The 21,464-nt window shown below is 36.0% G+C and overlaps 1 protein-coding gene across 4 annotated transcripts; it reads left to right on the top strand.

Annotated features, from left to right (window-relative positions):
- The first annotated feature begins 2,831 nt into the window (after window positions 1-2,831).
- LOC124168019 (cytochrome c oxidase assembly protein COX18, mitochondrial) lies at window positions 2,832-20,434 on the top strand. 4 transcript variants are annotated; one of them, XM_046546101.1, is made up of 7 exons: window positions 2,929-3,120; window positions 3,228-3,597; window positions 3,666-3,803; window positions 8,421-8,568; window positions 8,655-8,779; window positions 9,512-9,622; window positions 19,905-20,434. In XM_046546101.1, exons 2-7 carry the CDS (start codon window positions 3,397-3,399, stop codon window positions 20,187-20,189), a joined length of 1,008 nt encoding a protein of 335 aa, XP_046402057.1. In that variant the 5' UTR covers window positions 2,929-3,120; window positions 3,228-3,396; the 3' UTR covers window positions 20,190-20,434. The 4 variants fall into 4 exon arrangements, with proteins under 4 accessions (XP_046402058.1, XP_046402057.1, XP_046402056.1 ...); XM_046546102.1 differs by lacking the exons at window positions 2,929-3,120; window positions 3,228-3,597 and adding an exon at window positions 2,832-2,922; XM_046546100.1 differs by having other exon boundaries at window positions 2,929-3,597.
- The last annotated feature ends 1,030 nt before the right edge of the window (window positions 20,435-21,464 follow it).

Here is a 21,464-nt window from a genome sequence, read left to right as displayed (position 1 = left end):
TATAATGTTATTTGTTGAGACATTTCTCCAATTCGGAAGTCATTATTATTTCATTATACTGGTCTTGGTGTTTAGAAATATTAGATTGACAATATATTTATCTTCCTTATGTCTTCATATTTTTTACACATTTTTGTCTAATACATAGAATGTTAAGACTAGTTTTTTTGTTATATCACATAAAGTTTTCTAATTAGCCCTTACATTTGTACTAATCATGTTTTTTTCATCAAATTTTTCCATCAGATAATGTGGTGCCTGTGAAACTGATAGCTGTTGCTGGTGACGGTTCATCGGTGAACTTCAAATGGCACGATCTATGGAGGTTGTTTCCGGCTGAAATTGAAATTAAGAACCTGTGGCAGCTTTTATTTATTCCACTTTCTGGAGTAATATTTATGCTTTGATGGCCATGCCTTGTGAGGTTGTTTGATATGTTGTTTGACCTCTTCAATATGAAATGTTTACCGGAAAATGTATTTATCTGATTTTTATTTTAAATAAATGTTGTTAAACGTCATACATTTTTTTCTCTCCTGAAATACCGTGGCGAAAGGTGCTATAAAATAACGCATTACTTTTTAACATGTTAATTTATTAGGTTATTCAGGGAGGTGAAATGATGTTTATTTTCAAGCCGCTCTTTATTTCTAAGTCAATAAATTTTATAGGGTGCTATTCTATATAAACAACCAATGGGTTAAGCGGTAATTCCTTCTTGGTCTGAATTTCTGGGTCGTCGATCGCGGTACTTAAATATATTTCCGTGCATAATCTCGTATCCCTTGCCTTGTTATTAGTTCTCACGATTACTTTTAATAAACAGCTGTTATAATACGAAATACAACCACTCGAATAACTCAACCCTACCGTAGTTTTTATCTTAACTTTAGGGAGGGTGAACGGATGTCCATCCGTATTTACATCACACAACGTCAACAGCTGAGAGGCCGATCCACCGGACCCCAGGCAGTAGGACCCCTGACGTCACGTAAAGCGCTGTCGCCAAATTGCATGTTCCGGCCTGTATTAGAGTTGGCCATGGCCCTGCATTTTTATCCCAAAAATTCATTTACATTGTAATAACCATGGAGAATACATTATGTGTAATGTATTAATCATGGTAATAACCCTTAGGCTGTAGAAATTTTTTAAATTCTGTCTTAAAAACATTAATATTTGAAATATGTTTTATACTCGTAGGCAATTTGTTAAAATTATGCGAGGCAGAGTGATGTGGACCTCTTTTGGCACATAATTGTTGTAAGATATGTATATTTTCACTCCCTCGGGTCAGATAGGCTTGAACCGAGGAGTTTGGTAAAAATAAGGTAGGGTTCTTTTTTACAAATAATGCACAGTAAAAAATGTACATACTTGGTAGTGTCGCATTATATTATATTTTAGAAATAATGGCTTTCCAGGAGACCTGATGGACACATTTGCCATAACTTTCAAGGCTCTTTTTTGCATAGAGAATGCTCTAGCAGCAGCACTTGTGTTTCCCCATAAAACTACACAATAAGCCAAGTGAGAATGAATTTTGGCATAATATATCAATTTCAGTATTTCTAATGAAGTAGTTGGAGCCAATTTGCGAATCATATATATTCCCGTTGCCATTATGCAAACTAAATCCTCATCAATATGATATTGCCAATCAAGGTTTTCAGTTAATTTCAACCCTAAAAAATTTGTAGAGCTAGACTGCTGAATGGCTGTTGATGAATTAGTCTTAAGTAGAGGACTCGTTTCTGCAGAATGGAGGACTAATTTTGTGATGGAAATTTAAAAAACATGTTTTATTTCCATTCAATTTTAAGTTATTACTTTTACACCAGCCAATCATCTGTGCTACTGATGAGCGTGCCATATCAATCACCTCCCCTGTCTTATTACCAAAACTCAGAGTAGTAGCATCATCAGCATATAAAATGACTTTACTCTGATGCAAATGAGATGGTAGGTCGTTAATAAAAATGATGAATAATAGTGGCCCTAGAATGGATCCTTGGGGCACTCCACAATTTGAAATAAGGGCATCTGAGTAATTCTGATTAACATCACCATTACAATTAGTGTTTAATTGCACTACCTGCTTACGATTAGTTAAATAGGATTTTATCCAAGCTAAAGCATTGCCATTAATTCCGATTTGGACAAGTTTACTGTACAATATGCAATGGTTAACAGTATCAAATGCCTTTGTTAAATCATAAAAAATCCCAATAATTGCTTTCTGGTTGGCAAGACCCAAAGTAATGTCATTAACAAGCTGAAAAACAGCAGACATAGTTGACTTGCCTTTAATAAAGCCATGTTGGGAGAGATTCAATAAATTAAATTTACACAGATAGACAATGATACGGTTGTAAAAGAGTTTTTCAAAGATTTTCGAGAAAACAGATAGTAGTGCTATGGGTCTATAGTTATTTGAGTCACTCAAAGATCCCTTTTTATGAATTGGGCATAACACAGAAAATTTTAAATTTGTCGGAAAATGACCATTGCAGATTGATAAATTGAAGATATCCGATAGAGGGGTAGAAATAATTTTAGCAGCTAGCTTAATAATAGGCATAGGTACCCCATCACTTCCGACAGACCATTTATTAGCGAGAGATTTTATGACATCTTCAACCTGTAGTATGGAGGGTATGGAGTATGCCTATCCTTTACACTACGCATGTGTCAACCTTGGTCACACCCTTACCTTCCCGTTTACACCGCAATGGTATGATCATAATTTCCAGTTTACACGGCGCGTATACCGGCCGTACCATTGTTTCATAAAACGTCATGCCAAACGCGCAAATCGTCTTTCAGCTGACATTTTTCGTTGGCTACTTCGCTACTTAAATGGTCTAAGTGAAATACGACGGAATGTGTAGCAGTGTGTACGCCGGTCACGGTGGTAACGTGGTAAGAAATTGTCATCATCATCAAGAAAAAAATACCTAGGGTTCAAATAATTGTGATACCCGCTCACATGACAGTGGTGGCGACAGATATTTGTGTGCAGATCGTCGATTGAGTCATTCAAGATATGAGCTTTTCGAATTATAAAAAAGTTTTCATTTAAGTTTCTCTGCTGAATTTAGGGAAATAATTAATCGCATGGTAATCTAGAATTGAACAATGCGTTGTTATCTGTTTCGACCTACAAAATATAGATATTATTTGGTTTCAAGTAAATATAAGTTTCTAAATCACGTATGTATTTGCAGTTGTTACGTACCAAAGCGGTGCATTGCTCATGGAAATACTAATGATTTCAAAAGTACAGCAGGAATAAGAATTGGAAGTTACCGTTGTGTGAATTTATTTGGAAAGCCTCTATTATCTAATGGGAATATTTTCGTTCGTGGCAATGATCCTTTCAGTAATGGTTTTTCCATGCGACATTCTTCTTTTGAGTCAGTTGCACGTGCACAGAGTAATTTATTCACATATTTATCTGAGAGTACCCCTGTACATCATGCACAGAAGTTTTTTGAATTAATTCATGATACGTCTGGTTTGCCTTGGTGGGCTTCAATCATTGTCACTACGGTGGTAGTGAGATCCTTGGTTGCATTTCCTCTAGCACTCCACCAGGTGAGAAAATGTGCTTATAATTAAATGAATTTTAGTTTGAACATTAATAGTTGTTTGTATATTTATAGAACTACATTCTCGCGAAAGTGCAAAACTTACAGCATGAAATGAAAACTATATCCCAAGAACTTGGAAGGGAAGTTAGCTTTGCTGTTAAAAAGTTTGGATGGTCTAATGAACAAGCTCAACTGCATTACAAGTACTCGGTAAGTAGTGCTCAGGTTGTGTCCTCATTTATGGGCTTGTCCGTATGTTATCTTTTGGGTTTTTACTTTACTTTGTGGTAGAATTACTTAGACTCTGCACTTCACTAGGAATCCATAAACATTTATTTACTTCACATATATAAACATTATTGTTGTCAATCACATAGTAACCTGAGAACATATTTACTTTACTCTAACACAAACAGTTTTTTTTTATTTATAAACATCAGTAGTCTTATTTCATTAACAATTTCCAATTAAAAATAATATGCTTCATGAAAACAAACATTCAAATGTTCACTGAATTTTTACATTAAATATTTGTTTGATGACATGTGAGAATAGCATTCCTGCATCTCTCAAATCTAATGCTTAACAATGGTTTTGTGAGAATATCAGCCAATTGGTTTTCTGAGGGACAAAACTGTAAATCCAATAAACCTTCCGAATATTCCCTACTAATAAATCTGTACCTCACCTCAATATGCTTTGTTTTTTACTCATTTGGCCGGATTGTATCATTTTGATGGTACTCTGGTTATCTATGTTTAAATTTATTAACACCGGTTTGCCTGTTAACTCCTCAATTAAGGCCTTAGCATTTTTAATTTCTTGACAGCATTCAGATGCTGCAATGAATTCTGCCTCAGTTGAGGATAGTGCCACAACACTTTGTTTGTGTGAACACCACAGGATTGGTGCACCACCAAACAGAATAACATACCCTGTTGTACTTTTTCTGTCAAATATATCTCCTGCAAAGTCTGAATCACAGTATGCCTGCAGCTTTATTTGTTCTCCCATTTCTGTTGGGCAGAAATGTATTCCTAACCCTTTTGTTCCTTGAAGATATCTCATTGTTCTTTTTAAATTCTCCACATCTTCTTTGGCAGGGTTTTCCATGAATCTGCTCTCATAATTAATACAAAATGCAAGGTCTGGTCTAGTTTTGCATGACATGTATAGTAAACTACCAATTGCTTCCCTGTATGGATAATCTACCCTTTCTTCTCTTCTTATCTGTTCTAACTTTTCTTTGGTGTTCGGCATCAATGGAGTCTTAACTGGTTTGCAGTCTTGCATCCGAAATCTTTCCAATACTTTTCTTGCATACTTTGATTGTGATAAAAATATGCCATTGCTCGTCATTGATATCTCCATTCCCAGATAGGAGCTTGGATTATCCATTACTGTTATCTCAAATTCTTCTGTCATTTTTTCCAGTATATCATCTATTTGTTTAATGTCCCATCCAATTATAATTCCATCATCTACATGAATTCCTAAATACAAACCTTTTGTTACATCTCTAAATATGCATTGATCACTTTCTGTCTGTATCAGCCCTTCTCTTCTAAAGAATTTTGTCACTCTCTCATTCCATTTTGCTGGAGCTTGTTTGAGGCCATAGAGTGCCTTTTTCAGTAAGCACACTTTATTTTCACTCTCTTTGTAGCCTTCAGGGACTTTCATGAAGATCTCTTCATCTAGTTGGCCATTTAGAAAAGCTGTTTTCACATCAAATGTCTTGATTCTAAAGTTCTCTTGTGCTGCAATTGCAAATAAAATCCTCAATGATGTAGTATCTATTACTGGACTGAAAGTGTCCTTGAAATCTATATTTCCTTCTTTCTGTTGACATCCTCTCACCACCAGTCTTGCCTTGTATCGACCATCTTCTTTCCTTTTAAATATCCACTTGTTTGTTAATATTTGCTTTCCTGCTGCTCTTTCTTTTTCCACAATCTCCCAGGTATTGTTCTTCAATAATGAGTCTTTTTCTTCTTTGAGTGCAAGCTTCCATTTCTCTTTGTCTTCTGTTTCCATTATCTCACTATAAGTCAGTGATACCTCATCTGTCTCACATCGCATAGCATAGTTCTTGTATCTTGAAGGCGTTCTTAAATTTACTCTGGGTCTTAAATTTCGTGTGGTTGAATCTCTTTCTTCATCTCTTACTTCTGGTTCATTTCTTTCTTTATTTCTTGTTTCTTCCCTTTCATTATTTTTTCTCATATCTTCATCTATATCTTCTTCACTCTCTCTAGATTCTTCTAAATTCTTTTCTTTACTTTCCTCTACTTCTTCTTTTTCCTTGTCTAGATTTTCTATACTATTACAAATTCTAACTCTCCCGACATCTTGCTGATTTTCACATATATGGCTTTTATTTTTAGTTGGAGATTTTTCAAAAATCACATCCCTAGAGACAAAAACTTGCCTTTTTTCTGGATCCCACAATCGGTATGCATTTCTGGCATATCCAATGAAAATACATTCTCTTGATCGATTGTCCATTTTCTTCAAAGGCTTCAAAACTTTAGCATAGGCTTTGCAACCAAATATCTGAACCCCTTTCAGATTCGGTTTATATCCAAACCACAGTTCCACTGGTGTTCTGTCCACAGTAGTGCTCGGACATCTATTTGTAATGTATGCTGCGGTTAAAATGGCATCTCCCCACATTTCCTTGGGTAGGTTTGCATCAAATATTAATGATCTAGCTTTTTCAAGAAGTGTACGATTCATTCTTTCTGCTTTACCATTTAATTGAGGAGTGTAAGGCACTGTATACTCTAGCACAATACCCTTGTTCTTACACCATGACTGTAACTCTAAAGCACAGTACTCTCTTCCATTGTCACATCGTATCACGCTAACCTTTTTGTTAAATTGATTCTCAACAGAGTTTACAAACTGCTTCAGACATTCAGACACTTCACTCTTATATCTAATAAGAAATACTGTACAAAAATGTGAAAAATCATCTATCATAGTTACAAAATATCTTTTACGATCATGAGTCTCAATCTCAAATGGTCCGCATACATCAGTGTGAATTATTTGTATTATTCTAGTTGCTCTCATTCTTTCTGTTTTAAAAGGAAATCTGGTTTGTTTAGCATTCACACAAACAGCACAAAAATTATTTTCGTCTATATTAGCAATTTCTTTTGGCACACCATCACATAATGATGCTATTTTCTTAAGACTTTTAAAATTTAAATGGCCCATTTTTCTGTGCCAATCCATACCTACATTAACTGTCTGTGTTAACATGGCTTCATCAGTTCCATTGAGATCAACTACAAACATTCCATTTGCTCTTTTCTTACCTTCTATTACAATATTTTGTTTTGGCATAGGTATTTCACCAGTTAATATTTGAACACTATCCTTAGTAAATAATACGGTTCCATTATTCTCTGTAATTTCAGAAACAGACATTAAATTTTAGTAAGTTCCGGTACACACAACACCTCTTTTAATTTACATTTATTTAGATCTAGAGTTCCTACTCCTTTGACTGTCATAGTTGAATCTTTTTTAGCAACCTTTACATTTTCATTGCACTTACGCAAATTTTTAACCATTTCGATGGAATTTACCATGTGTTTCGTTGCGCCACTATCGATCACAAATTCAAAGATATTATTATGATTAAGGTTAGCCTCAGAATCCGCAAAAAATGCTAATTTATCTTTTCTTGAGTTCCTGTCTCTATACCTTTTTTCATTATTCTGACCCCTATTTTTAAAAAAACAATTTTTTTCGTCATGATTTGTTTTCTTACATATTTTGCAAGATTTTTCTCGAAAGAAACAGTCCTTTTCATTATGATTTGTGCGTTTGCATATTGTACACCCTCTTTTAGGACATCTGGATTTTACATGACCCTTTTCTTTGCATAAAAAACACACTATCTATTTTATAATTAATTTTACCGTTTTTGTAATTTGCCGCGAATGATACCACATCTGTTTCGTTTTCCGTCTTCAGCTTCGACTTTTCTATTTGAAGACGTGCGCAAAGGTCCTCAATTGTTTTATCTGGTCCTCTCACGGAATCCCATGCGCTCGAGAAATGCCGGAATTTGTCTGGCAGGATGGACATCATTTTCGTCATTATCATGAGATCGTTGACGGGTTGTTTTAGTCCGTTCAGTCTATAAGCAATGTTTTGCAGATTGCTCATGTTTGTCATGACGTCCTTCGAACTGTCATATTTGTATGCGTAAAATTCTTGTAGGAGTTGACATTTCTGAGTCTCTGTGTCCTTTTCGTATATTAATTTAAGTTTCTGGAACATTTCTTTAGCTGTTTTACAGGTCATTATATGGTGGACCACGGATCTATCTATTGTTGAGACTATCCAATATTGGGCCTTGGCGTCTTTCATGTTCCATCTCCGCGTCTCTTCTTGATTCATATCTTTTTTCTCCTTTAAATCTTCACCTTCAATTACTTCTATCATTTCCTTGGCTCGGAACAGGATTTTAATTTGGAAAGACCACATAGAGTAAGTTGTTGTGTCCTTCAATTTTTGTATGTGCGTAATATCTTCGCTTGACATCGCCATCTCTTTTTTCCGTTTTTTTCCTTCTTTTATTCTTCAAATTTTCCTTTTTTTTTTTTTTACTGCAATTCTTGCCGTGAGCCCATAACCTTTTGGTTTTTACTTTAATTTGTGGTAGAATTACTTAGACTCTGCACTTCACTAGGAATCCATAAACATTTATTTACTTCACATATATAAACATTATTGTTGTCAATCACATAGTAACCTGAGAACATATTTACTTTACTCTAACATTATCTTTCACGATCTCCTTTGCAGCTAAAGAAACAGTGGGACAAACTAGTGGTGAGAGACAATTGTCATCCATTTAAAGCTAGTTTACCAATATGGTTCCAAATGCCTATGTGGATATTTTTATCGATATCACTGAGGAATATGGCATACATGCTCCCTCACCGCGATTCTGGTAATGTGTCATATTTCAATCGAACATAATATTTTCTCTTTGCAATGTTAGTCACTGATTAGCTAATCAGTAATACTTTATTTCAGCTGCTGAACTGATCTTTCTGCAACTTAGCCAGGGTGGTTGCTTATGGTTTCCAAATTTAATTGACGTAGATCATACGTTAATTCTTCCGGTGACACTGGGACTACTAAATTTGGCAATTGTTGAAGTGAGTACCTCTTATAGGTTTTAGAAAAGTTCCACTCGGGTTGGTGCTTATAATAGTGAAAATTATTTTTCACACTTTCTTCCCACTGCAGTTATGACAGATACATATTCTGTTCACTGCAATTGTAAAGTACTTGTCAAAAAAAAATGAGCTACTTGAACCTTGACTGATAATTAAAAAATAAATTCCAATTACCTCGCATAAACTATTATCCCAGGTAGCTTGAGTGACCACTATAAACCATAAATTAGTTGAGCTATGCTAGTGCAGGACTTCCTCATGACACAAGCTCTATCAAACATAGCTCTTTTCTGTTTATTTTTGGGTTCTCCCATATAATATTTTACAGTATTCAATCACTTATTGTGTATTTAGAAAAAAAGGCTGAAAAACTCAGGGAGGTTCTACTTAAATGCTCACATGTATACTTTACATTTTGGATCCAGGGTTCATGCATAGTTGACAGAGTAGAAAGAGTTTTACTTCACACTGAGATGGACCTTGAGGGTTGACAGAGCACTCTTGCCAGATTCTTTGGTGGTGTTCACTTTCCTGTCGCCTGGTTACACCTGGTCATCTCATTTCAGACCATAGCTGATGCTATTTTGCTTAGGAAATCCCTAATATTCTATGACTGACATTTGGTTCATGAAGGTTAAAGTGAACAATTAATTTTTTTTAGCTTTTAACTTTGTTATCCAAAAATTTCTACTATCAATCTACTTTTTCCAGTTACAAACAATCACAAGATTGAAAGAACCGACTAAGTTTCAAAGAAATTTAACGAACCTCATACGGCTGTTGAGCATTGCAATGGTTCCTATTGCATCAAGTGTTCCAACTGTGAGTATTTTTTTTCTTAGACTTATGTTTGTGATGGTTTTCAATGCATGGTAGTGGTAACTTTCGAGAAATGCTGTGTGTGATAAGGTTCAATCATGTTTCCTGATAGGAATGGGAACTAGTTGAGGAAAATGTTTTCCTTTAGGACTGTTTTACATAATAAAACTATTATATCTATTTAATAAAACTATTATACTTAACAAAATTATTTTTACAGCTATTGTAATTAAATAATGTTTATTTGCTGTATGTATGTGTTTATATGCTGTGCTATGCTTTTCTTCTTTATGTTGTGGTGATTTTCATTTGTAATACATACTGTAACTGTAAAATATGTTTCATAGTTAACCTGTTAACTTCTGTATTGATACTTATATTTGACTCGCCATCTGTTTGTACACAAACCAATTGGGCCAATCAAATAATTTATAGCGCAAAAAAAAAGAAAAAAATTGCTATTGTAGAAAATGGAAGCTTACTAAAACTTCCTATGTATGGGTTTTCAATGGAGATAGAATTTAAGTATAAGTTAAGATAATTACAGTAAACTCTTGATTTTACGAAGCAGGATTTCACGAAGTTTTCGATTATACGAAGTGATATTGCGGTCCCGGTGAAAAGCCTATGCTAAATACATGGCGCTATTCGATTATACGAAGTTTCGATTATACGAAATTTTTTGAATTTACGAACTTCGGCTCGGTCCCTAGGAGCAAATGGCATTCGTTTATACGAACTACGGCGAAAAATTTGTCAACAAAACTAGTTACGCCGGCGTAAGTAGCTAAAAAATCAGCGCTTCCAACTGTGGTCCATCAAAAGTGCGAAATCGTAAATGATAATGCAACTTTGGAGAGAAATGGGTTGCCAAAAATCTCACTGTGGGAATTTAGGGGGAGTAGGAGTTCAGTTAAAATATCGCGGCTGACATTATGCCCCTATTTACGTGCCTGTTCGTAAACATAGCATCGACAATAATTCGTAGTTTAACATGTCAGGAAGGTCGCGCGGAGTATTTCGTACACCCCTAATTAACCCTTTGCACTGCTGTGAACGTACTTCGAAGACTACTTGACTACTTTTCGCCGAAGCACTTCGAAGGGTCCCTAATCCGGGACCCTTTCCTCGACGAGCTCACCCTCGCTGGCCCCTGAAACTGGGCTATTTTTTAATGCATTACCTGACGCAACCCTGGGTTTCAAAGGGCAAAGGTGCCATGGGGGGAAAAAAGAGTAAAGTGCCTGTGGGGCTGTGCGTCAACCAAACGGGCACGGACAAAATAAGCCCGTTGTCATTGGGAAATTTGAAAGGCCACGTTGCTTAAAACATGTAAAATTGGAAGCCCTCCCCGTTTTTTACCATGCAAATAAAAACAGCTGGATGACCCGAGAAATTTTCCAGCAAACGGTTATACGTCTACAGAGAAAAATTTCTGGAGAGAACAGCAAAATTGTTTTAATAATGGATAATGCCACCGTTCATAAATACGTGGAAGATCTAAAATTGGCTAATTTTCGAGTCCTCTTTTTACCCCCGAACTCGACTAGCAAGTCCCAGCCCTTGGACCAAGGCATTATCCAGGATTTTAAAGTCCTATACCGGAAGAAGCTTGAGCGGTATTACTTGCGATGGATCGGTATGTATACATTCATCTATTTTGCTCATGTGCGTTCGGATATCGATTTAGATATTTTTATTCATGATTATCATTCTTTCAAATCTATTTGCTACTTTTATAAATGGGAACAGAAATTAATAACATCCCGAAATGGACGTTGATACATGCAATCCGCGCCATAATATCTTTTCGTGTATATATTGGCCTTTGTGAATGAACAACTTAAATATCTTAAGTACTGGGCTCTATTTACCGCCAATTTATATTTCAGGCTTCTCGTAATGAAGATGCACTTCCAAGTCTAACCATGAACTTTCTTCTCACGCGCTTCCCCGTTCTCCCATGCTGGGGTTCTGTCTTTCCAAAGCCGTCCCTTCCCTCCTGCCGCCTTTGGCTGATCTAGCTGACACCCACCTTACGCATCCCAAACCCCTCCTACCCCAGCATTTCCCATTCACTCCCTCCCTAAGGAGATTGAGCTTGTGTGCGTCGCAAAAAATACGGCCCCCAAAAGTAGTCTGAGGCAGAGCTGAAGGCCATTTCCCCACCCTTCTTTGTCTCGCCCCCTTCACCAGTCCTTGTGCTGACCACACTTCTTCCCTCAGGCAATCCCCATCCCACTCTTATTCACCCCACCCACTGGGAACTTTCCCCGATTGTGGAGAAGGGAATGGTTCATGCACTGAATTGTTGAGGCCTTTACTTTGTAGAATTCCATATTTAATGTTTGGAAGGAAATTTCTTAGCTTTTCTACAAAAACACACACTTTATTGCCGACTAGTTTCGGTTACACTGTACCATTTTCAAGACTAGTGATACACATCAGAATTTGCCGGTTTATATACTCTCAATCACCCGACCACAGAGTATATAAACCGGCAAATTCTGATGTGTATCACTAGTCTTGAGAATGGTTCATCTTTACCTGCAACGGGGGGAAGTTATTAACCAGAGAGAGGCGGAAGAAGTATCTTCCACTATCGGGAAAATGGTGCCGCGCTTATAATTGTCTCTCTTCTTCTCAGCTGACTTTTCAATTGAAATTAATTTCTTTGCTCTTTCCACACTATATTTATTTACGATATGGCGCGACTATTTTTTAGTGCTAAAACTAAGAAAATCTTTTCTCTATGTCAATGATCCTTTGCCTAACTTTCAATACGGCGGAGAAAGGAACACGAAAACTAAATGAGGTGACGGTACAGGTTTTTGCGTGTCATTTTTTGGGAATTCGCGCTAGCGAACCAATACTTAACCACGTTGAGAAATGATAAAACGTCTCTTGTAGGAAAACAATCAATATGGATAATAACGTTTCTATCTATATTTCTCCGATACTGTAAGATGTTTCACCTGTCGTTTTCCGGTTCGAACCTTGCTCCTGTCGGCATAAAAGGAGAGAAACATACTATATGAACAGGTCACCTCACACCCGGTATGAAGAATACAGTCCTGATGAAGAATTAAGTCTTTTATGACAACGTCTGCGAAGATGATGGAACACAGTAGTCGGACGGAGAACTCAAACAGAATTTACTTCAAATATTCGCCAGAAGATAATCACATCCTACGTTATTTATGATCGTAATTGAATCTCAGTGAAAATAGAGCACATTCTGCTGAAAATACGAAGTAACTCAAAATATTAACTTACGAAGGTTATTTTGGAAACGGGCTAAGACCCTTGTTTTTCTTTTTTTCTCGTCACTGAGCGATAGAGGGCGACATAAATGGCGGTTAGGCCGGCTGCCGCTAAAATTCCGTGGGTGTCAGAAACAAATATCTATCTTTTGCATACTTAATAGTAGCTATTGGCTCCTAACCACAAATTTATTACTGTTAAATCTTATAATAAACATTGCAATTCATTATTTGATTACGTTTTCTAAACTGGTCGGGAATTTCTTTAGCGATCGTTGATGTTGAAGTATGAACAAGAAATGGGAATTTTATGGTGGTACAATTATTTAACGATTTTTCACATCATAAATCGATAGTAAAAAGCCTTTTCTATGAATTATACCGAGAATAACCACCGAAAACATTTAAATAAGACCACTAAAGACAAAAAACGGCGGAAGAAACAAAAGCGAACATTTTTTTCGTGACTTATGAAAAAGGTTTGAATTTACGAAACTCGATTTTACGAAGTGCCAATTTTCCGGTCCCACTGACTTCGTAAAATCAAGAGTTTACTGTACATTTATTTTATTTCAAGCCTTAACTCTTTCATTGCGTAACATTTTCTTAGAGTTGTTTCACATTGGAGGAGAATTTTTTTCACTGCATTCACTTTGTTTTTCGAAAATATGAAAACAATTTTCATAAAAAAAGGATTTGTATATTCATTTGACTATTTATTTAACAATTTGTTAATGGCATCACAATGATGCCATCCGCACCTGTGTGATAAATGCTCCGGATATTTATGCAACCCGTTGCACAAACATTAGGAACGACAGACAACATATTTTTACGTAGCAACTAAGAAGCTCGAAATAATTTCTGAAATGTTGGCAGAATGCAATTATACTATTGAATTATAAAATAAGATAAATATTTCCGCAGATGCCATCCACTAACCATGCATCAAATTTTGGGCAAATAAAAGTTTTCAAATTTTAATTTTCACATTTCTAAATTTTTAATTTTACTATAGAGCATTCCACATTTAGTTGACAGTATGGGCTCTTATGGAGAATCGTTTCCCATGTTAATCTCCATAAGGCCAGGAGCGCGGTGTTGTCAATAACAGCACGAAAATTAATGTTGCGTTATGCACTGATTAAAAATTGCATTCTAATGTAGAAAGAGATGCTGCATTCATTGGTGCCAATAGTTTTTCGATAAAAATTATAACAAAAGCTATAAAAAACATTTCCTTAAATTTCCGTCAGGAACGTGTATTTTTTTACTTTATCTTCTTCTCGCAATATCTGCCTGACCGTTGTCTGTATTAAATTGAATCTTCTGCACAAAATTCTTCACACTATTTTCTCTTTGAAGGTATTCACCAATTGTACAAATTATGAGTAAAAATGTTGTTATGCCAACGTAACACCCTTTAGGACAAGAAAATTTTGATTTTTGCAAGGTAAAACGTAGTCGCTTACTAACTTACGTTTCTTACGTCGTAGGTCCCTATATGCTGCATATCAAATGTGGAGAAAACTACAAAGTTATTTTTGGTGAAAAAATCATTAACTTACATCAATTCTGAAGCGAGTTACAAGGTTTTGATCTTAAGAAAAAATATTACGGCGCCGCTGGCCCGGGCTTCTTGCTTTTTCTTGCGCGCAGAGGGAAAATTCTCGGGTGGAAAAGGAGTGTTTTGTCAATGCATTCTATGAAATGTATTTATCTATTCGTTTGATATCCTAAACAGAGAATACTCATACGTTGTAACAGTAGTGTTTTTATCTGAATACATTGATACACGAAAGTAAGCAAGCGGCTTGGAAATAAGACGCTTTCGCCTTGTGTGTTTCGGTCCCACCGCATAAGCCAAGAAAGAAAATATCTCATAATCTGTGCGAAACACTACGCCTTCCAGTGCATGCCTTTTACAAAAGGGGGCTTGAGTTTTTTCTCATCCAGTCTACGCCTTTTACAAAAGGGGGCTTGGGTTTTTTTTCTGAGTTCCTTTCATAGGGTACCAGAAAACCTGCACCAAAATCGACCGTAGCCGAAGGGGCCGGGGGAAGAATTTACGAAGGCGTTCAGTTTGTCATTGCATTTTTTTGGAGTGAACAAGTGTTGTGTGGTCTGCTGAATTTGAGAATTGTGAAGTGTGTTTTACACTTATCTCTGCTGTAACATGCCCAACCAATATATCCGATACAAAGAAGAGGAGAAAAGGTGAGAAGCTCATAAGCTGCGAAAGACAGTTGGTGCTCAAAGTCTTCTCGTATTTAAGGAAATCTCTCAGCATTAGTGAGGCCTGCCGAGAAGCTTCGAAGGCTACTGGGTGGTAGGAGACCACTATTTACAGAGTGAGAAAGGAAAGTTCCCGTGGTCCATCGGTGACTCCTTCAAAAACTAAAGAAATTAGACAGCCTTACAAAAATTCGAGAGCAGTGATTTTCGACGATTTTGTGAGATCGGGAATAAGAAGGAAGGTACATGAATCTTTCGTGAAAAATATTCCTCCGACTTTAAAATCCATCTTAAAATCGATAAATATGGATAGTATTCTCCCAGATTACAAAAGGACAGCACTATATCGTCTTCTTTTGGAAATAGGCTTCGTGTACGAACGCAGGCGGAAAAGAAGCATCCTTATCGAAAGGGATGATATTATTCGTTGGTGGCACAATTAATTATTTAAGGCAGCTAAAAAAATATCGTCGCGAACACAGGACGAGTATATTCACAGGCGAAAGTTGGATTAATGTTGGACAAATAGTGAACATTAGTATGCGAAACAAACAATTAGAAAAACCGCGTCAAGCTTTCCTTGCTGGACTAAATACTGGCAGAGGGCCTTGATACTGGGCTTGGCCCCTACTTCCCGAGGAGGACGGTTTGCTATTATACACGCAGAAACGGTAAATGGGTTCATAAAAGAAGCATTGCATGTGTTTCTGTACAAAAAGCACTCAATGGATGAGCATGAAGAAGTGGGTGGCGAGTGTTACGAGAGATGGTTTGAGCACTCACTTCTTGCAAACTTACCCGAAGGATTAATTATAGTGGTAGATAATGCCTCTTATTACTCAAGGAAATTGGAATCCTTGCCTACTACAAGGTGGAGGAAAGAGAACATTAAGGAAATTAGCTTCGAAGATGTCAGCTTGAAAAGAGATCTTTAATTTACAATAAACCAAGTACGGGATATTTAAAAAAAATTAAAGATTGATGATGTCTTATACAACATCGCCTCTCATGTAACACTAGCCATAGTCAAAACAATAATGCATAATATGGAAGGAATAGAAATTTTGTCTCATTCAGGAGTGGCGATAATTTTTATTATCCTTCAATTTATTGTTATTTTTTACATTACAGATTATTCATTATTCAGCTTGTGCATTGAATAAGTACATAATAAAATAACAAAAGACTTTTCCTTATATATTGCAGCAAAGGTATTGTAATTAACGCTAAAAAATTCCCCAATTTACGCCGTCTTTCGTGCGATCCCTAACTCCTTTTTGAACTAAACCATTTTGGCGCTCTATTATGTGTGGTTGCATACGCTGTTAGGATGCCTGCCGGCGGAGCGGAAACTTGGGAACACTGTTATCCATAAGGCCCGTACTGTCAACTAAATGTGGAACGCTCTATAGTAACTTAGATTTGCATGCAAACATATGAAAGTTATTTTATCTTTTTGACATTTTCTTTAGTGTTAATGCTGCAAAAATTAACAAATAATTGTGAAATTCTTTGAAGAAAGAGTTCAAACACAGCCATGGAACTTCTGCACATCATACACCATCAGAGGTATACTGATTCGCCTCTTTTTAGAGTCTTGGTTAGGACGTGAGGAGGATTATTTCTTCTGTTTGTCCTTATAGTTTCAGTGGTGTAAGTTTCCTTTCTGAGTAACTCAATAGATATTTCAACAGAATTATTATAATTTTCCATTTATAAACTCAGTGGCATAGCCACGGGAGGGTGGGTTCTGGGTTACAACCCCCGTTGAGGCACCAAAAGCTGGTAAAATGGCCCCTGCACCCTCTGGAAGGGCCCCGAAATCTCCGGTAAAAACCCCCCATTTCAAAATCGTGGCTAAGTCACAGTATAAACTGTGCCCACAAAAAAAAATCTATGGATAAATTTTCGCACAACTTTGTTTGCATGTCCCCTGTCTCCAACATCAGGATCCTTCGCCCCAGTGTAAATTATAGCATTTTGCGCGAGACCATTAGGCTCAGAAAGCATATATTATGTAATGCCATGTTTGTGACGCCAAAGCGACGTGGACTCATGAAGGCAGAGTTCTTTACCTGGATAGTAAATTTCTTTCTTTCTTTGAGTGAATAAATTCAAAAGGGGTCGAATTTTATGCAAGGGGCCTCTTGGTATCAGATCATCTATCTACTCCAGGGTTCCCGCCAAAATGCATGCAACGGAAAATTAGTTGAAATCTGTCTCGGGAAAAAGTACTGTGAAGGCAAGAAAAATCAAAGATATTTTCCTATCTTTTCCAATAATCTGGGATGGATGGAAATCTTACAATACTTCATACAATAATACATTAGGTATTTATATGGGCTAAAAATGTCTCCCATTCCCAAGTAAGATTCCTATACTCGGTTATCCTTGAAGAACTGCATGTTGAGACGCATTGGCAATATGGACCAAAACCTTTCAGACGAGAATGTTTCCTTCAGCTCCCACACACTTGCATTCTCAACGTAAACCTATACAAACACCTATAAACCCAAAGTTAACACCTATAAAATATATTACTATGAAATACATAACACCTACAAAATACACAAGACTGATGAGGTTGCTCTTTTGCAGTTGGAAAAAGATGTAAGCATTAACCTTTAGAACCGACGTACAAGAAATATCGAAACGTGTATGTTCCAGATAAAACAGCAACGTATAATAATCCAAAAATAATTGTTTATTTGCGCATAGAAATTTTGCTTTCTTTTCTGATTATAATAGCTCTATTTGGTCAACATAAAATATGTAAATTGCCTCAAAGTTTAAAAAAATATCTTAGCGGAGAAGACCCAATGCAGTTTTCCACATATACACTTGAGTAAATTGTGCCAGAGGTAGTTTTATTGCGAGGAGATATTCTAAGCCTAGTTCACCAAAGGCTGATACATAAATGGTCCTTGGGGTTTGAAAATAGGAATAAAATTAAAAATAAAGGTTTCTCCCATATTCATAAAATAGTTAATTTTATGAATAAGCATTGCTTCAACCATAGTAATGTAGATATATGAAAGATATTGATGTTTTCCGTAAGTGGCTAAATTTATGTAAAATACTGAAATGTCAAATAGAAAAAGTCACTGTACGATAATATTAGAAAAAATGAAATCTCTAATGAAAATGCACGCAATTGAAAGATGTCCAAAGGAAAGACTGTACTAATGGCGAGAGTCGCAAAAACTGAGAAGGAAGACCTGACCTTCTCTACGACATGCACACAACAGAATACTTGCATGCATTTCTCATAGGAAAGGCAAAAATTCTTCTAAAAATAGAGATAACAGGCGACTTGCAGTCTATTCCGATTCAGTTGACGTAAAACGACTCTTTTATATGAGCCCCGAAATTCGATAATTTTTTCCCCAAGGATTTCCCTAATTCCAATTTCTCATTCAAAAAGAAAAATATAAAAGTTTTCCTAGAAACTTCATTCTTTCCCGTGAATAACGAAATGGTGGTCGTAATTATTCCCACGTAATAACTTTAACAAACACATACGAAATAAATGAGAAAAAGTGAAATAAATCTATTTCTTTTTCAGTAACCAATATAATCAAACCCCTATTGAAAGGATCGCCCCACGAAAATATTGTTTAGAAAATGAGTTGCAAGTATATAACGTGGAAGACTGTTATGAGTTATAACGGCATTGTGTAAATATCAAGTTTAAAAAATAATAAAAACAGCAACAGATTATTCAACTGTGTTTAGCGTGTGTATAGTGACCATATTTTGTAATACGAAAATATTTTTCGTTGATGAGATGGAAGGAAATTATTACTAAATATTGTTTACAAAAATTTTAATAGGACTAAAAGGGGAATAATAACCTTCAAATGTGGTAACATTTAGTACAAAAAATTAGAAGAATAAAGAAAATATCACTTTTTAATTTTTTTTTGATGGCGAAAAATCTTTTATATTAAAAAGTACTCCATAAATTTAAACAAAGTGCTATAAAAATATAACTATTTTTCAAAAATGGAAGGCATATCAAGGTAGCGTAATCCAGTGCGTGTGCGGTAAACCATCACACAGAAGAGCGTATGGAGCGACTTAAGGACATAGGCCGGCGTGCCATCAATGCCACCCGCCCATTGGCAGGTCCTACGCTGGGCATCAATGCTATGCCATCCGCACTCAACGTGTTAATTGATAAGTTTTTAAATATAGTCCATCAATTATTTATAATTGACAGTATAAATTTGTTTTGTAAGTACTTATAGAAGGAGGTTGTGAGACAATCGATTTTTTGAGGAATAGAAGGAGGGTATTGAAAACCTCCATTGAGGTTTCATACAGAATGCTAGAGGTTTTCTGTGCCTTTTCAGAAAGTGTTTATTAGGATTTTGAAATGCCATGAAAAAATTGATGTCAAGGTTCTAGAATGAACGATTATTTAAGACTGAATGAAATAACATTCAGGTTTTTTATTGCCCTCAAGTATACATTATGGCACTGACCGAAGTACACACACAAGCTATCCATCGCAACTGAGCAGCTGCTCTGCTACCACATACATATATACACTTACTCAAAGATATGCATGTGCAATAAGGTACCAGCATTCATTTGTTCCGGTACAATACACAGATTTACTACACTTTTTTTTGCCAGAAAGGCTGAAAGAAGATATGCATGTGACTGTTGTATGAACTTTGATTTTCCAACTTTTCCCGGCTATATTTCTATTTGAACTCTTGTGAGAATGTGTGCTTCTTTATTTATTGGCCTCTATTTCTCTCTTGAATTTTTATTTTCAGTGCATGAGCCTCTATTGGGTTTCATCAAGTGCCTGTGGTCTCATTCAGAATTTGTTAGTCCTATCACCTCGAATCAAAAACTTAGTTGGGATACCCAAAGTTATACCACTACCAAGTGTTAAAGACTCAGCCAGTGAAAGTTCATCAAATGATGGAAATGTCAAGAACCAGTGTCTCACTGTGGAGCAGCAGGAATATCTTCATTATCATCCTTATCGCTACATCGCATCTGAGATAAAAACTCGTGTGAATGATCTAAGGACAAAACTTGGTGCTGGAACTTAGCAGTGGTGGCTCACCATTTTAGCTTTGTTAATATACAAATATGAATACTAATAGCACTACTAATTGCTGAGAGTGTTTATCTCTTGGATTTTCTGTATTGATAAAATTCTGAAATCTATATTTCTGTGAAATATTGAGATTGAAGGTAGGTTATGTATTAATTAATAAATAACCCTTGTTTAATAGGATAATATTGTAAATATGATCATTGGTACAGCTACAATAAATCTAAGATGGTATTCCTACCCATTGGGTGTTAAAAATTAAACAACACCTTATTCTTAAGATGTTTCCCCATGAATTGATCGTTTTATATTAGCTTTTTTGTGACTCCCCTTCATCTCTATTAACTGGTTTATAATGGAAGTGCCCCTTGGGAAACAACGTCAAGATATTTTTACAGAACTGTGGCTTGTATCTTTTTGAGTTATTAGTGGAATCTGTCTGTATAATCGCACTACTTTGAATGTTGATAATTTCTCTCATTTTCCTTTTCTTTTTTGAGCTCCAACTCCTGTGGAATGCAAAAATATTGAGTACATTGGATTATTGCATAATGCAGAATTCACTTACTTGAAAAAGATGCAAATGGCTCACCTAAACTTAGTATCCGAAATACCCAAAAATGTGCGTAAGATTATGTTGATATTAAGAATGGGTCAATTACACATTTTTACCAGCCCAGAGTCTGGCTTGGTTCCTGGCATTGGTCACAGTTCCAGTCGGTAGTCATACATTTCATTTTTGTTGCTAAATTTCAAATGAAAGTGCTGAAAGTCTGCTACAGGCAATGAGCATACCCAAGAGTGTCGATTACAGCTGATGCAGGGGAAGGAAAAGGACTGCTGAGGTAGGAATGGTTGAAGGTATTCAGGCCGTTTGTTCCTTGTAATTACTAACTTTTTTATTAAAAATGCTATAAATACATTCAAATTTTTACAATGGTTTAGATAATGTTAGCCATTAAACATTTTCCTATCTTAGCTGGCAGGAAATGTTTAAACAGAAATTAAAAAAAACTTGGTATAATTTTATTTTACTCAGGCAGTTATTTTTTTCTTTCGTTGGGTCATAGATAGAAGACATAATGAATCAAAAAAAGATACCCAGTTGTGGGTCCTTTTTAACATAATCACCCTAAATATTGAGACCTTGATTGCACAAGTGGAATGGGGTTTTATTGAGGTACACAATTGCTATCCTCAAATGGGAGGAAATACAATCAGTATGACTTCTTGAAAGAGGCATACATTGTTGATGAGCACCTCAGGACCT

Source organism: Ischnura elegans, chromosome 11 (assembly GCF_921293095.1).
Source record: "Ischnura elegans chromosome 11, ioIscEleg1.1, whole genome shotgun sequence".
NCBI lineage: Eukaryota > Metazoa > Arthropoda > Insecta > Odonata > Coenagrionidae > Ischnura > Ischnura elegans.
Note: the sequence above shows the minus strand (reverse complement) of the source record. Positions and strands in the feature narration are given on the sequence as shown.

Excerpts from the sequence above, each read along its gene's own strand:
- LOC124168019 (XM_046546100.1), top strand. The coding sequence starts at position 3,139 with ATGCGTTGTTATCTGTTTCGACCTACAAAATATAGATATTATTTGGTT. Across the intron at positions 3,804-8,420 it reads AACTGCATTACAAGTACTCG|CTAAAGAAACAGTGGGACAA; the intron begins GTAAGTAGTGCT and ends TCTCCTTTGCAG. Across the intron at positions 9,623-19,904 it reads TTGCATCAAGTGTTCCAACT|TGCATGAGCCTCTATTGGGT; the intron begins GTGAGTATTTTT and ends TTTTATTTTCAG.